Here is a 13,547-nt window from a genome sequence, read left to right as displayed (position 1 = left end):
AACAAATTCATGGCACAGCCATGGGCACCCTAATGGCACCCTCCCTTGCCAACCTCTTCACAAGCCACCTCAAGGAAACATTCCTAGCATCCCAAAACCCCAAACCCTTGGTATGGTCCAGGTTTATTGATGACATCTTTATAATCTGGACTGAAGGACAGAACACCTTATCCTTTTCCCCCACAATCTCAACACCTTCGCTCTCATCCACTTGACATGGTCCTCCTCCACCCATCATGCCACCTTCCTAAATGTCAATCTCCTCCTTTCAGATGGCTCCATTCGCACCTTGTTCCACATCAAACTCGCCAATCACCAATAGTATCTACACTCTGACAGCACCATCCCTTTCACACCAAAAAATCTTTCCCATACAGCCTGGCCACCTGTGATAGATGCATCTGCAGCAATGAGAACTCCCTTGCCCAGTATGCTGAAGGCCTCAAAAAGGCTTTCACAGACAGGCAGTACTTTCCAGACCTACTTCACAAACAGATCCTGTGTCATGTGCTCACATACACCTGATCCTTACATTCATTCCAAGAACCAAGCACAAAGAAGCATCCCTCATCCCTGAATGGAATGACTGAACCACATCCTTCATTGGGGCTTTGATTATCTATTATCATGCCGTGAAATGCGGAATATCCTACCAAAGATTACTTCCAAACCTTTCCAATGTGGTGTTCTGCTACCTACCTATTCTCTGCAATATCCTAGTCCATCCCTATGTCATTCCCACCCCCAATCCCCTGCCACAGGGATCGTAACCCTGTGGAAGACCTCCCACCCACTCAGCAACACCTACCCCAGTCCCATCACAGGCTTATCCTACCCCATCAGAGACTGGGCCACCTGTAAAAGCTGCCATGTTATATGGAAGCCCTGCTGCAACCACTGCACAGCATTTTACATTGGAATGACAACCAACCAGCTGTCAAATAGTGGCACAACATACAGCAGAGCACAGCACAATGGATGCTTCACAACCCATATGATCTGGATCCTCTGCATCACCAGCAGCTTTTCTGAGCTGTGCAGATGGTAGCTAGCCTTGCAGCACATCCTTCACTCCTGTAATCTTACCGACCTAAACGTAAGGTAACTCGCCTCCCCACTCCCCCCCCCCCCTCCAAAATTGTGTGTGTGTGTGTGTGTGTGTGTGTGTGTGTGTGTACCATCCCCTGCACCAGTACCCCAGCCCAAATTGTGTCCCCACATCAGCTATTTGTGTGCTGTTATTTTATGCCCAAATCTATGAAATCACATGCCCAGCCTTCTGCCACCTGTCCTCTCTACCTGCACCCCTAGCTAGCCCACAAACGGATCCCTAATCTCCCACAAGCCACTAGGCACTTCCTCCAACACCCTCCCTGCCTCTTGCTTCCTATAGCTAGAAAAAGGAACTGCTTTCTGAAAGCTAGCCGAACTCCATAAGTTATGTTTGTCTCTCTACCAACGATGCAGTGCTTCTGCCTTTTGGTGAGTTGTCTCCTTTATTCCCAAATACCAGAACTTTCCACACATTATTACATTTAGAGAAAAGTTAGGCAGCATACCTCATGAAACCACTGTGACAAGAAAACCAGGGAAATTCAAGTTCTTACATAGTCTTTTGGACAATTAGGGAAGTGAGGAAATGACAGTGGTACTAAAGAGTACTGTACATTACACATTATAAGGTGGCATAGCAATTTCCAACTCCTCCCTCACTCCGTATGTAAGAATCTGAGTGATTTATCTTCCTTCTTCTTTCCTACCCCTTCCCCCACTCTGTCTATTCTAATTGTTTCTTTGTCCTGTCTCTCCTTTATATACTGAAAAAATGGATTTTTTATACTAAAAATCTTACAATTTATCTACCTAAGTGTGGTGTGTGCATACTAACATTGTGCTAATACTTAATGATTTAGGAGCACAAACAGCTGCTTCTGTACTGCATTTTAGTTTTGTTAACTTTGTGTTTATACTGAGATTTTGTAATTTGAATTTCCTTTATTATCATTAATTGAGTGATATATATAGTAAAAGGAGCACTTCATATCACAGATGCACTTAATTAAAGTATGCTTACTTGGAAGGGTGAAGCTAGCACCACTAGCTAATGTGTTGGTTGCACTGGAACTAGAGCAGTTGCTGATGTCACTACCAGCTGCTACAGTCACAACACTGCAATGAGAATGCTGCTGCTGTCCAGAACTGAGATGCTGTTCACTTTTACTAAGCTCTGTTCCTGCTAACAAGCAGGATGTTCCTGTAGCTGCATTCCCTGGTCCAGGCCAGCTTCCACGACTAGCACTTGACTTTACTAACTTTGGATCACGGGGTGGTAACTGCAGTAAACTACGTTTCAGGCTGCCTCCACCAGCACCACCAACAATACTGGCACCACTGCCACACCCTGTCTCATTGTCACCTCCACCACAGCTGTCTTCTGCACTCCCTGACGAGCGACGTGCAAGTAATGATCTGATGGGGATTCCTGGTGTCGCAGCATGAGGTCCGCCACCACGATCCCGAGCGAAAGTCAGTACATCCATGAGCCACCTAGCACCCTTCCATGCAAGATTCAGCTGTCCTTGGTACTCCTGCAGTTGCGCCAATCTGTCTTTAGCTGCTGCTACCTCTGATGATGAGAATGCCTATGAAAACATAAGGAAAATGTCACAATCTGGGTCTAAACCATTTTAAATACTATGCTGCTGTAGGCTGTGAAACAATTATTCTGTAGAAACTGATATAAATAGACTCAGATTAATTTTCTTAGTTTTATTAGGTTACAAAAAGCACCATATATCCATATACAGACTGCAATCAGTAAACAAGGCAAAATTAATTTTCAGAAAGTTATAAAACTTAAGTCTGCTAATATCAGCCATAATGTGTACAGAAAATACTGAACTACCTACATATAAGATCTTACACTCAACATGAAAGACAGCTCACTTCACTTCTGAATTGTGTAACCCTGTATAGCAAATATACAGAGTTAATATTAATAGATAACAAATACCAATGAGTTTATAAGAAAGAACTATGTCTCATTGATAACAGCTTGTAAAGCACTGCGCGAGTCAGTACTATCCACTTAACAGCATGCAGAAAATAATCACTACATAATTGTTTTGAGCTGACCGGTAGTTTTATGCTACTTAATTCTGCTATGTTAAACGATAGTTGAAAATGTGATGCTTGTATTATCCTTTGAATAATGGCATAATTTGTGAGAAATAAAGCCTGTGATGATAGTCTCTGACTTGAACAACAGAAGCTCGTAACATTTTAAAGGAATATTTCTATTCATGTATTACATCTGTGACATCATCAGGAAAAAATATTTTAACATTTTCCCTTTCTCTGTTGCATCAGCAGTATAGTCATCAGATTTGTATCACCAACTCTTAATATGTTTTTAGCTACTCACAAAGAGACCTCTGGTTTAAACAGCTCAACACATCATTCTCATTTTTTATGTTCATTGATGAATGAGGAAGGAAGATTAGGATTAACATCATGTTGACAATGACATCATTAGAGCAAAGTACATTCTTATATTGGACAGGGAAGAGGAAGAAACAAGTGGGGCAGTACTGTAGTAAGACACTGCATCTGCATTCTGCAGGACAGTAATTCAGATCCCCATCTGGTATTTCAGACACAGATTTCCTGTCGTTTCCCCAAATCACCTAATGTAAAAGTTGGGACATTTCCTTTGAAAAGAATAAGGCTGATATCTTTCTCTGTTCTTTCTAACAAGTTTATGCTCTGTCCCTTATAACCTCATAACTGGCAGGATGTTAAACCTATGTCTTCATGGAGAACAAAACTGGTCATGTCCTCTGCCTTAATTGATTTAGAAAAATAATGGAACACGTACATCTGGATGACCAGACAGGGAATTAAACCCATGTCTTTTAAAGTGTGTTCAGTGATGAGGTTATGTAAACTACACTCCTGGAAATGGAAAAAAGAACACATTGACACCGGTGTGTCAGACCCACCATACTTGCTCCGGACACTGCGAGAGGGCTGTACAAGCAATGATCACACGCACGGCACAGCGGACACACCAGGAACCGCGGTGTTGGCCGTCGAATGGCGCTAGCTGCGCAGCATTTGTGCACCGCCGCCGTCAGTGTCAGCCAGTTTGCCGTGGCATACGGAGCTCCATCGCAGTCTTTAACACTGGTAGCATGCCGCGACAGCGTGGACGTGAACCGTATGTGCAGTTGACGGACTTTGAGCGAGGGCGTATAGTGGGCATGCGGGAGGCCGGGTGGACGTACCGCCAAATTGCTCAACACGTGGGGCGTGAGGTCTCCACAGTACATCGATGTTGTCGCCAGCGGTCGGCGGAAGGTGCACGTGCCTGTCGACCTGGGACCGGACCGCAGCGACGCACGGATGCACGCCAAGACCGTAGGATCCTACGCAGTGCCGTAGGGGACCGCACCGCCACTTCCCAGCAAATTAGGGACACTGTTGCTCCTGGGGTATCGGCGAGGACCATTCGCAACCGTCTCCATGAAGCTGGGCTACGGTCCCGCACACCGTTAGGCCGTCTTCCGCTCACGCCCCAATATCGTGCAGCCCGCCTCCAGTGGTGTCGCGACAGGCGTGAATGGAGGGACGAATGGAGACGTGTCGTCTTCAGCGATGAGAATCGCTTCTGCCTTGGTGCCAATGATGGTCGTATGCGTGTTTGGCGCCGTGCAGGTGAGCGCCACAATCAGGACTGCATACGACCGAGGCACACAGGGCCAACACCCGGCATCATGGTGTGGGGAGCGATCTCCTGCACTGGCCGTACACCACTGGTGATCGTCGAGGGGACACTGAATAGTGCACGGTACATCCAAACCGTCGTCGAACCCATCGTTCTACCATTCCTAGACCGGCAAGGGAACTTGCTGTTCCAACAGGACAATGCACGTCCGCATGTATCCCGTGCCACCCAACGTGCTCTAGAAGGTGTAAGTCAACTACCCTGGCCAGCAAGATCTCCGGATCCGTCCCCCATTGAGCATGTTTGGGACTGGATGAAGCGTCGTCTCACGCGGTCTGCACGTCCAGCACAAACGCTGGTCCAACTGAGGCGCCAGGTGGAAATGGCATGGCAAGCCGTTCCACAGGACTACATCCAGCATCTCTACGATCGTCTCCATGGGAGAATAGCAGCCTGCATTGCTGCGAAAGGTGGATATACACTGTACTAGTGCCGACATTGTGCATGCTCTGTTGCCTGTGTCTATGTGCCTGTGGTTCTGTCAGTGTGATCATGTGATGTATCTGACTCCAGGAATGTGTCAATAAAGTTTCCCCTTCCTGGGACAATGAATTCACGGTGTTCTTATTTCAATTTCCAGGAGTGTATATACTTGCATGTCACTAGTTAATTATTCTTTAATTTACCGATAAAACACCACAGGCCACTTATTACTTCATGTATTGACTAGTTCTGCTCATTGAATAGAAACATTCTGACAACTATTGTCCTGGTGGCAACACATTAAAGGTTTTAAGTATCATTCAGCATCAGCATCAATACCACTTTGTGTTGGCGATCAGATGAGTGAAACTAGTCAATACATCAAATAATACTGAACTGTACCAGTTAATCTGTTGTTGTGTGCCATGTAGATAATGCCTGTGTTTGCTGTCTGTTCATCATCATTACAATTAACAAACATATAAACAGGTACATAATTTCACTACAAATGAAGAAATGAGAATTCAGATACTTTCAGCAGTAAAGTTAAAACTCACCACATAGCTAGGTTTATGTGCCTATCTTTAACTCAGGACCTCAAGTATTCAGTGAGTTATTATCCTTACTGTTTAAATTGTTTATGTTCCACAACAGACACAAAAGAAAAATGGGTGGAAACAGTCCAGGCTGCTATATTCAAACAGACTGAAGCAATAAATGTCACACATCACAAAAATTCAACAGGTAACTAAAACAGCACAGACCAGCCACTGTCCAAAATCTTAAGTAAGTATTGTCACTAATAACAAAATAAAGATAAGCCTATCAATACTAGAAGAATAAAGAAGTAATTACATGCATTTTAAAGAATAACTGCAGATGATCGTGATACAAACATAAAAATGTGTAACATATGACTTTGAATCCTGATTATGCCATTCAGTGATTGAGATCTACAGTAAAACCCTCTTTTTACACTTTTCATTGTCCTGACCCAAAAAAGTATAAAGTGCAGGAAAGTAAGCACAGGAAAGCACAGAAAACACAAGCAAAAATGAATAAATTACTCTTACTGTCATTCTCTTTATATTGTTCAAAATATAAAACTAAAACAATTTAAATTTTGTCTATTTAAAAAAAATCTAAAATAATTAATTGTTTTTGTGTTTTTCTAACAGCAATTAGCTCTGCTTGTCTCTATACAGTATACAAATCATCCACCACAATGGCAGTGGCCAAGTGCTGAAACACACAAGTGGGTTTCCCTCTTTGTTCTGATCGTGTCCAGTAGAGTAAATGAAATGGAAACAAAAGTCTTCCATGAAATCACACTAAAAAGATATTCGTGTTCTGATGTGAGACTTATTATTGAAAATCATTACAAAACTTATGGTAAATAAAACTTGAAACACTAAAGCTGGCAATCTGTGTAAACAGAGAATACCAGGCATGAAACTACAGCTTGCTGCTGAGAAGGTCACTCAGCTCAAGGATATCCTGGGTGAGAAAGAGGGTGGAAATTGTCATCATGTAATGAAGCATCTTGAGGAGGAATTATTACATCTGAAATCATGTCATACCATCATAGGATGTGAGACTAGTACAGATTAGCATATATCATGTGGAAGTAACAACAAATCATGAAAACCCATTATAGTGACAACCATATTCAAAAGCAGTGTTTGTATGAATGGCTGCAAAATTAAATTAAAGCTGTTGTAATACAACACAATGAGCACAAGGAAGGTTGCTGCTATTAGTCACTATCATCTGATCATTATAATCATTAAGGCAGGGACTCAACGTGCTTTCCCATCCTTTCAAACACTGTGAACTTATAATACAGGCAGCTGTAACCAAACAGGCTGACAATCAAGAAATGCTATGTTACATGATCAATAATTCTGCATATAGTCTGATTTTTCTGCTTTGCAGAAATTTGTGTAACAATCAATGTTAATGGTCATGATAATGTCAAAGAAAACTTAATATACTGGAAATGTTGTAGAATGGAATTGTTAATGATGGGAAAGCTCTGAGCTGAGAGAATAAGACTTCTATTGGGACCGACAAAAAGAATGTGCGGGCATGTAAAAACAAGGTTTTACTGTGTTTGTTTTTCACTCAGCTGTAGTTTTTTGTTAGTTCTTACTACAGTATGGCTTACATTTGAAACAAAAATATAACTGTCATTAAAAATGTAACATACCTCACGGTGAGTGTGGTGGGCTAATACTGTATCTAGCTCGAGTATACAAGACAGCCGAGAGTAGCGGGAGATGACCTCTCTCTGATATGTGCCAAGATGCACCATTTCAAAGACTTGAACAGGTAAAGATATCAAGTCACCTCGCTGCAGCAAGGTATCCCTCTGTCCTGGTACAGCACATGCTGTTTCTGCAGGTGGTACTATTATTAGGAAAGATACTTCTGAACTCAGATCAACAACCTCAGTGTCATACAATCTGTAAATTAAGAAACAATTTTCATTAAAATTAACAGCTATGACTGACATGGTACATTACTGTATCTACAAGGAACAAAATAACTATCATTTCTTTCTTTCTTTCTTTGAGGAAACCAACACAATTTCAAATAAGTCAATATTTTTTTGAGGCTAGTATCCTAAACTTTTCATTTCAGTGCCTTTTGCTCACTTGAGTTTTTGGTGTAGTTTTAATGCCCCTTCAAACACTAAATAAATGTTACGGTGAAACCAAGTATAAAAATTGCAATCTTTCAAAACACATGGTTTACATATTTTAGGAATGACTTTCCTTTTGTGAATCTACTAGCTGATACAATGCTACTCTTTAAAGCCAAGGTCTTCATAGCAGCAGCAAAAACAGTTAGTTTTGCATCCAATCACAATGTAAATTATTTTCAACTTAAACTGATGATATGCATCAGTTACTTTCCCCGTGATGTCTTCTTGAATATCCCATTGTCTTTTTGTGTTAGTTTGCCAAAATAGTTTGGCAGTTATAATACTGTTAAATAACAGTTCACTTAGCTGACTGCACCAGTCATGAGTGAAGTTCATACTCCCAGTATTGTGAGTAAAATCTTCCACGCTGGCTGTTAAAATACTTTTATTAAAAGTCACTACCAGTTTAAAAGTAGAGATGCATCACATTATGCTATGCAGATTAATCAGGGGACAGATTTTTAAAAAGTTATCACCTGTCATCAGAAGAAGCAATGATGGAAATATTAGAAAGGTTCAAGAGTAGAATTAAAATTCATGGTGAAATGATATCAATGGTAAGATTCACTGATGACATTGCTATCCTCAGTGAAGCTGAAGAAGAATTACAATATCTGCTGAATGGAATGAACAGTCTACTGAGAACAGAATATGGATTGAGAGTAAACTGAAGTAAGATGAAAGTAATTAGAAGTAGTAGAAATGAGAACAGCGAGAAACTTAACATTAGGACTAATTGTCATGAACTAGATGAAGTTCAGGAATTATGCTATCTAGGGAGTAAAATAATCCATGTCGAACAGACAAGGAGTACATCAAAAGCAGACTAGCATTGGCAAAAAGGGTATTCCTGGCCAAAAGAACGGAAGTCTACTAGCATCGAGAATAGATCTTAATTAAGGAAGAAATTTCAGAGAATGCACATTTGGTGCACAGGATTGTATGGTAATGAAACGAACTGTAAGAAAACCAGAATGGAAGAGAATTGAAGGATTTGAGATGTGTGCTTCAGAAGAATTTTGAAAATTAGGTAGATTGCTATGGTGAGGAATGATGAGGTTCGGCGCAGAATCAGAGAGGAAAGGAATGGAAAACACTGACAGAAGAAGGGGCAGAATGGTAGGACATCTGTTAAGACATCTGGGAATAACTTCCATGATACTAGAAAGAACTGTAGAGGGTAAAAACCATAGAGGAAGACAGAGACTAGAATACATCCCACAAATAACTACAAGTTTGGCTGTAAACTTCTAGAGTCCAACATATCATTTCAATTTCTAGGGGTGAATGAACACCTGAAGTTTGCAGAAGGGGAGATAAAAAGGTACATTAATTTGTTGAGTGCATCAAATTTAAATTCAGTACTACTGTAATGCGAATCACATATAATTAGACTAACAGCTGCATTCACAAAGGTATTTAACAAGTGATTTTCCAACTTCCATATGTATCTTAAATGGGAAGAACTCCTAAAATATGGTACAATGTTAAATACCCACTGCCATGCACTTCACAGTGGTTAGCAAAGATGGTATGTAGATGTATAACTGTGGACTGCAGCTCCAATGGCGGTTCTTCAGTTTATGAATGATTACAGACACTGGACAAATTTAGAGATGTTGTGTTACGATTATAACAGCCCACTATAGCCAGCACAAATGTGAAGCAGAGATTTTTGGTGGAATTAATGGAGTACTTGGAAAGAAAGATAACATTGCTCTTGTCATCCCCGTTTAGTACATTTACAGAACTGGTATTTGAGGAAGAATGTGCAATAATTCTATTGCCTCTGTCATAAAAATCATGAGAATAATGTAAGAGAGATGATAGCAAATATACAGATAAACAGACAGTAATATTTCTCTTGCTGAATATGAGAATGGACAAGGACAGCTAATAAAGGTGTGAAGCACTGTCCATCGTACAATCTGCAGTCACTTGCAGAGTACACAAAGATGTGATATAAAAGGAGCAGCGTCATGTGAGAAATTATGTACATCAACGTGAGTTCAAATGATGACATGACCATATCATCATATTATTGTACCAATAACTACGAGCTGCATTCAATAAGTAGCTCAACCCTTTTTTTCTGAAAGCAGGTTGGTTTCACTCTGAATTTCAATACACCGTATTATTCCCCACTCTTTTGACTACAAAACTCTATTTTTCAACATAGTCCCGATTCAATGCGATGGCCTTATGCCATCTTACTGGGAGGGCCCGCAGGCTTACATGGTGCCACTCTACTGGTTGACGCCAGAGCCAATGTCTCGCTACATCAGTAACCTACCCATCAACCATGTACTGCTTTCTGCAGAGTGCATCCTTCATTGGGTCCAACAGATGGAAATCAGAAGGTGATAGATCAGCAGTGTAGGGTGGATGAGGAAGAACAGTCCAATAAAGTTTTGTGAGCTCCTCTATGGATTGCCGTTTTGTTTCTGGCTCAAAGTGATGAAGCCATATTTCATCACCTGTGACAATGTACAGCATAAAACTGTCATGATCAGCCTAGTAATGTGCAAGCAACAACACACAGGTGATTCTGCATTGCTTTTGATGGTGTCCTGTTAGGCAGTGAGGAACCCAGCGAGCACACAGAGGGGGGGAGGGGGGGGGGGGGATGACGCGAATGTGTCAGTACTACCAACGGAGATGTACAGATTGTGGAAAGGTGTTTTACTGTGATCCCCTGATCAACTCAAATGAAAGTGCCCACACGTTCCAAGATTGCAGAAGTCACAGTTGTGTGTAGCCGGCTGGCACGCAGGAGATCGGACAGGTTTGCACGACCTGGTTGAGGCAATTACAGGCACCTCTCCCAATGACTCACTGTGTTCCTGTTCACTGCTGAATCTCCGTAGATATTCTGAAAGTATCTATAAATATCTGCAATGCTCTGGTTTTCTGCCAAAAGAAAGTTAATGAAACCCTCTGCTTGGAACACACTTCTGTTATAGGCGTCATTTTGAAGACTACATGTAGTGCCATCACCTATCAGAACTTCATGAAACTACAGGGGCTGAAGTGAGAATATTCCTTGATGTCCCATGACAAATTCTGCATTTTTTCAACTGAAGCTGGCCAAGAAAAAAAATGTGTTGCATAACTTATTGAATGTCCCGCGTATAAAGAACATCCAAGATCACATTGTGCAGCACCAGCAAAACAAAAGCTTACTTGTGATTATAGTAACTGAATCACATTTACTTGATGCAGAAACAGAGTAACTCAGGCAAAGATGATGACAGAATAGTAATTTTTTATCTGTCCAAATTTAATTGGTTACTTTCAATCCATGATGTAATTCAGGATTATTTTTCGAGGTAAATCACCAAGCTAAGCTCAAGTTTTGCAAGTGCAAAAACATGTAACGTGAATTATTTGTGATATGAACTCAAGAACATCCTGCACAGGCCTTTTTATGGTAGTATGGATACAAACTACTCCATTATATTTATTCCTTAATAAAATTTATATGTCTCTTTTTCAAACCAATAGCTCACTTTATTGAATCAAAATAAAAATAATCTTATCAAAGATTTAGAGTCACTTACTTAAGTCCACAAAGGTTTTCATTATTCAGAAACACACATTTTCAATAACTTGTCAGCAGCCATAAAAAGTTTAACAAATGACAAATTTCACATTAAGGGGAGCCTAAGGGATTTATTTGTAGCCAACTCCTTCAACTCCATTGAAGAGTTTCTTAACAGAATCAACTGATACATGTACGTTAGTAATAATGCAAGTGTTACATACAATCTGACCTCTGTACAAATTCACTGCAGGGATGTGATCATTGTAAATAAATGTAAAATGAAATTTTTATTTGATGATGCATGGTTACAACAGTCCAACAGTCCTTGTATCACATGAAACTTAGTGTACTGAACATTTACATGGTTTGTGACAAGCTTGCTGCCACCTCCACATTCAAGAGGACCATTTCACTTGTGATCTAAGGAAGGTAAATTAACATATTTGTTTTTCTTTGTACATATTTATTTGTGTTCCTATTTTCTGACATGTTCTGCATCCTGGAGGATCTCCTCACTATGGTTCTATTGGAACAAAAAGTACATCTAATTTAGATGAGTCAACAGTGAAGTCTTGTAGCTGACATTTCTTTCTTTTTTGTGCATACTCACATTACAGGAAAACTGCACATCATCAGTGCAGTGGACATCTATCAGCCATATTCTTTCATTTCTATCAGCCAGAAAACTGGTCATGTTATATCATGTCTCCACCACTACCACAATATCAACTACAGTAATTAATAATAAAATATATAATTTAATTTTGTGAAAAATTATGTTCAGCTCCTTGCAATAATTTATGAGTTATTAATATTCTTCCCATGACATACCTCCCATCCCTCTTCTCTCTCTCTCTCTCTCTCTCTCTTTCTATCTCTCTCTAATACACAGTGTATGACAATTGTGTAACTGAGTTTGTCTCATTGATCCAATCAAAGCAAGAGTAGTGTCATTGTCCCTTATCCTTTTTTCATCCCCGAACCACCATTACCTCTCTTACTTTTTAAAACAATCTGCAGGACTGTACAAAACCTACAACCTAATATCAGTTCAGCACTAAGAGGAGTTTAAGTTTATAAAAATGGAAACTGTATGACATAAAAACAACCATTATACTCACAGAAAAAGTGCTTAGGAAAACATAGACAAGATATTGATGTCTATAGCTCATGTTCATTATATTAACACTCGTACAGGATGCACATTCAACAGGTATCTCTAACAACACTGATTTGTGTCTGTGTGTTATGGTTGAGAAATAGTAATCAAATCTTTCTTACATAGTCTACTCATTGTCCAACAGTTCTTCTATTGGTCAGTGACTGTGTTCCCCACACTAGTGTTTAAATTTCATTATTTACTTCAGGTTTTCAAGTTCATTATTTATCACTGTGGTTCTGTGGTACAACCCCAAGTCTTGTTATCATTAAAATTAATACTGATAACTAAATACAAATGCAGTTTTTCATGACATTTTTAATATATGTACAAATAACTGTCTGATCAATGAGCAGCACTGGTACTTCCTTTGGTGTTTAAATACAGTGTGACTTTTCAGAACATTCAGAAATATTATGTGTAGAATAAGCAGACAAAAATTCCTCTTCTATTTTTTTGTTTGGCCAACAATTTGGTCAATAATTGCCCACAGTAGAAGCGACCTACAGAAACTGCTTGTCACTGGAATGAGCAGCTTTGTATGGATATCAGAATAAACTGCCACATGGGAGACTTCCCGGTTCATGTAGACAATATGTGACAGATACATCCAAGGAGACATATGTCACATCTGCTTGATAACATTTAGCAAGCAGCTCTGCTGTCCAAGCCCAGAAGAAATACAGTATTTACGAAGTTATGATCCTCTTTCACTTGATTCACTACCGAAACTTTTCATGAACTGGGCGAACAATGTGCTTCATTTGATGAAGCAGGTCCATAAATCCACACTACTACAATAAATGCAGAAGTAACACTGTCTGTTACGTTGTGACAACTAAACCGCTGAACCAGTTTTGATGAAATTTGGTGTGGAGATTAAACCCCGAGAAACAACACAGCCTACTTTAGAAAGTTGTGTCATCTT

At 40.2% G+C, this 13,547-nt stretch overlaps 1 protein-coding gene across 4 annotated transcripts in view; it reads right to left on the bottom strand.

Annotated features, from left to right (window-relative positions):
* The window catches only part of LOC126458600 (ankyrin repeat and fibronectin type-III domain-containing protein 1), a 688,593-nt gene that overhangs the window by 35,148 nt on the left and 639,898 nt on the right, over positions 1 to 13,547 (bottom strand). For all 4 annotated transcript variants that reach the window (XM_050095753.1, XM_050095754.1, XM_050095755.1 and 1 more), the window contains 2 exons: positions 7,419 to 7,674; positions 2,075 to 2,642 (listed from right to left, as the gene is read on the bottom strand). In XM_050095753.1, the coding sequence (XP_049951710.1) occupies positions 2,075 to 2,642; positions 7,419 to 7,674 (824 nt within the window). The remainder of the gene's footprint in view (positions 1 to 2,074; positions 2,643 to 7,418; positions 7,675 to 13,547) is intronic.

Source organism: Schistocerca serialis, chromosome 2 (genome assembly GCF_023864345.2).
Source record: "Schistocerca serialis cubense isolate TAMUIC-IGC-003099 chromosome 2, iqSchSeri2.2, whole genome shotgun sequence".
Taxonomy (NCBI): Eukaryota; Metazoa; Arthropoda; class Insecta; order Orthoptera; family Acrididae; genus Schistocerca; species Schistocerca serialis.
The sequence above is the reverse complement of the archived record's forward strand: the minus strand, read 5'-3'. Positions and strand labels throughout refer to the sequence as shown.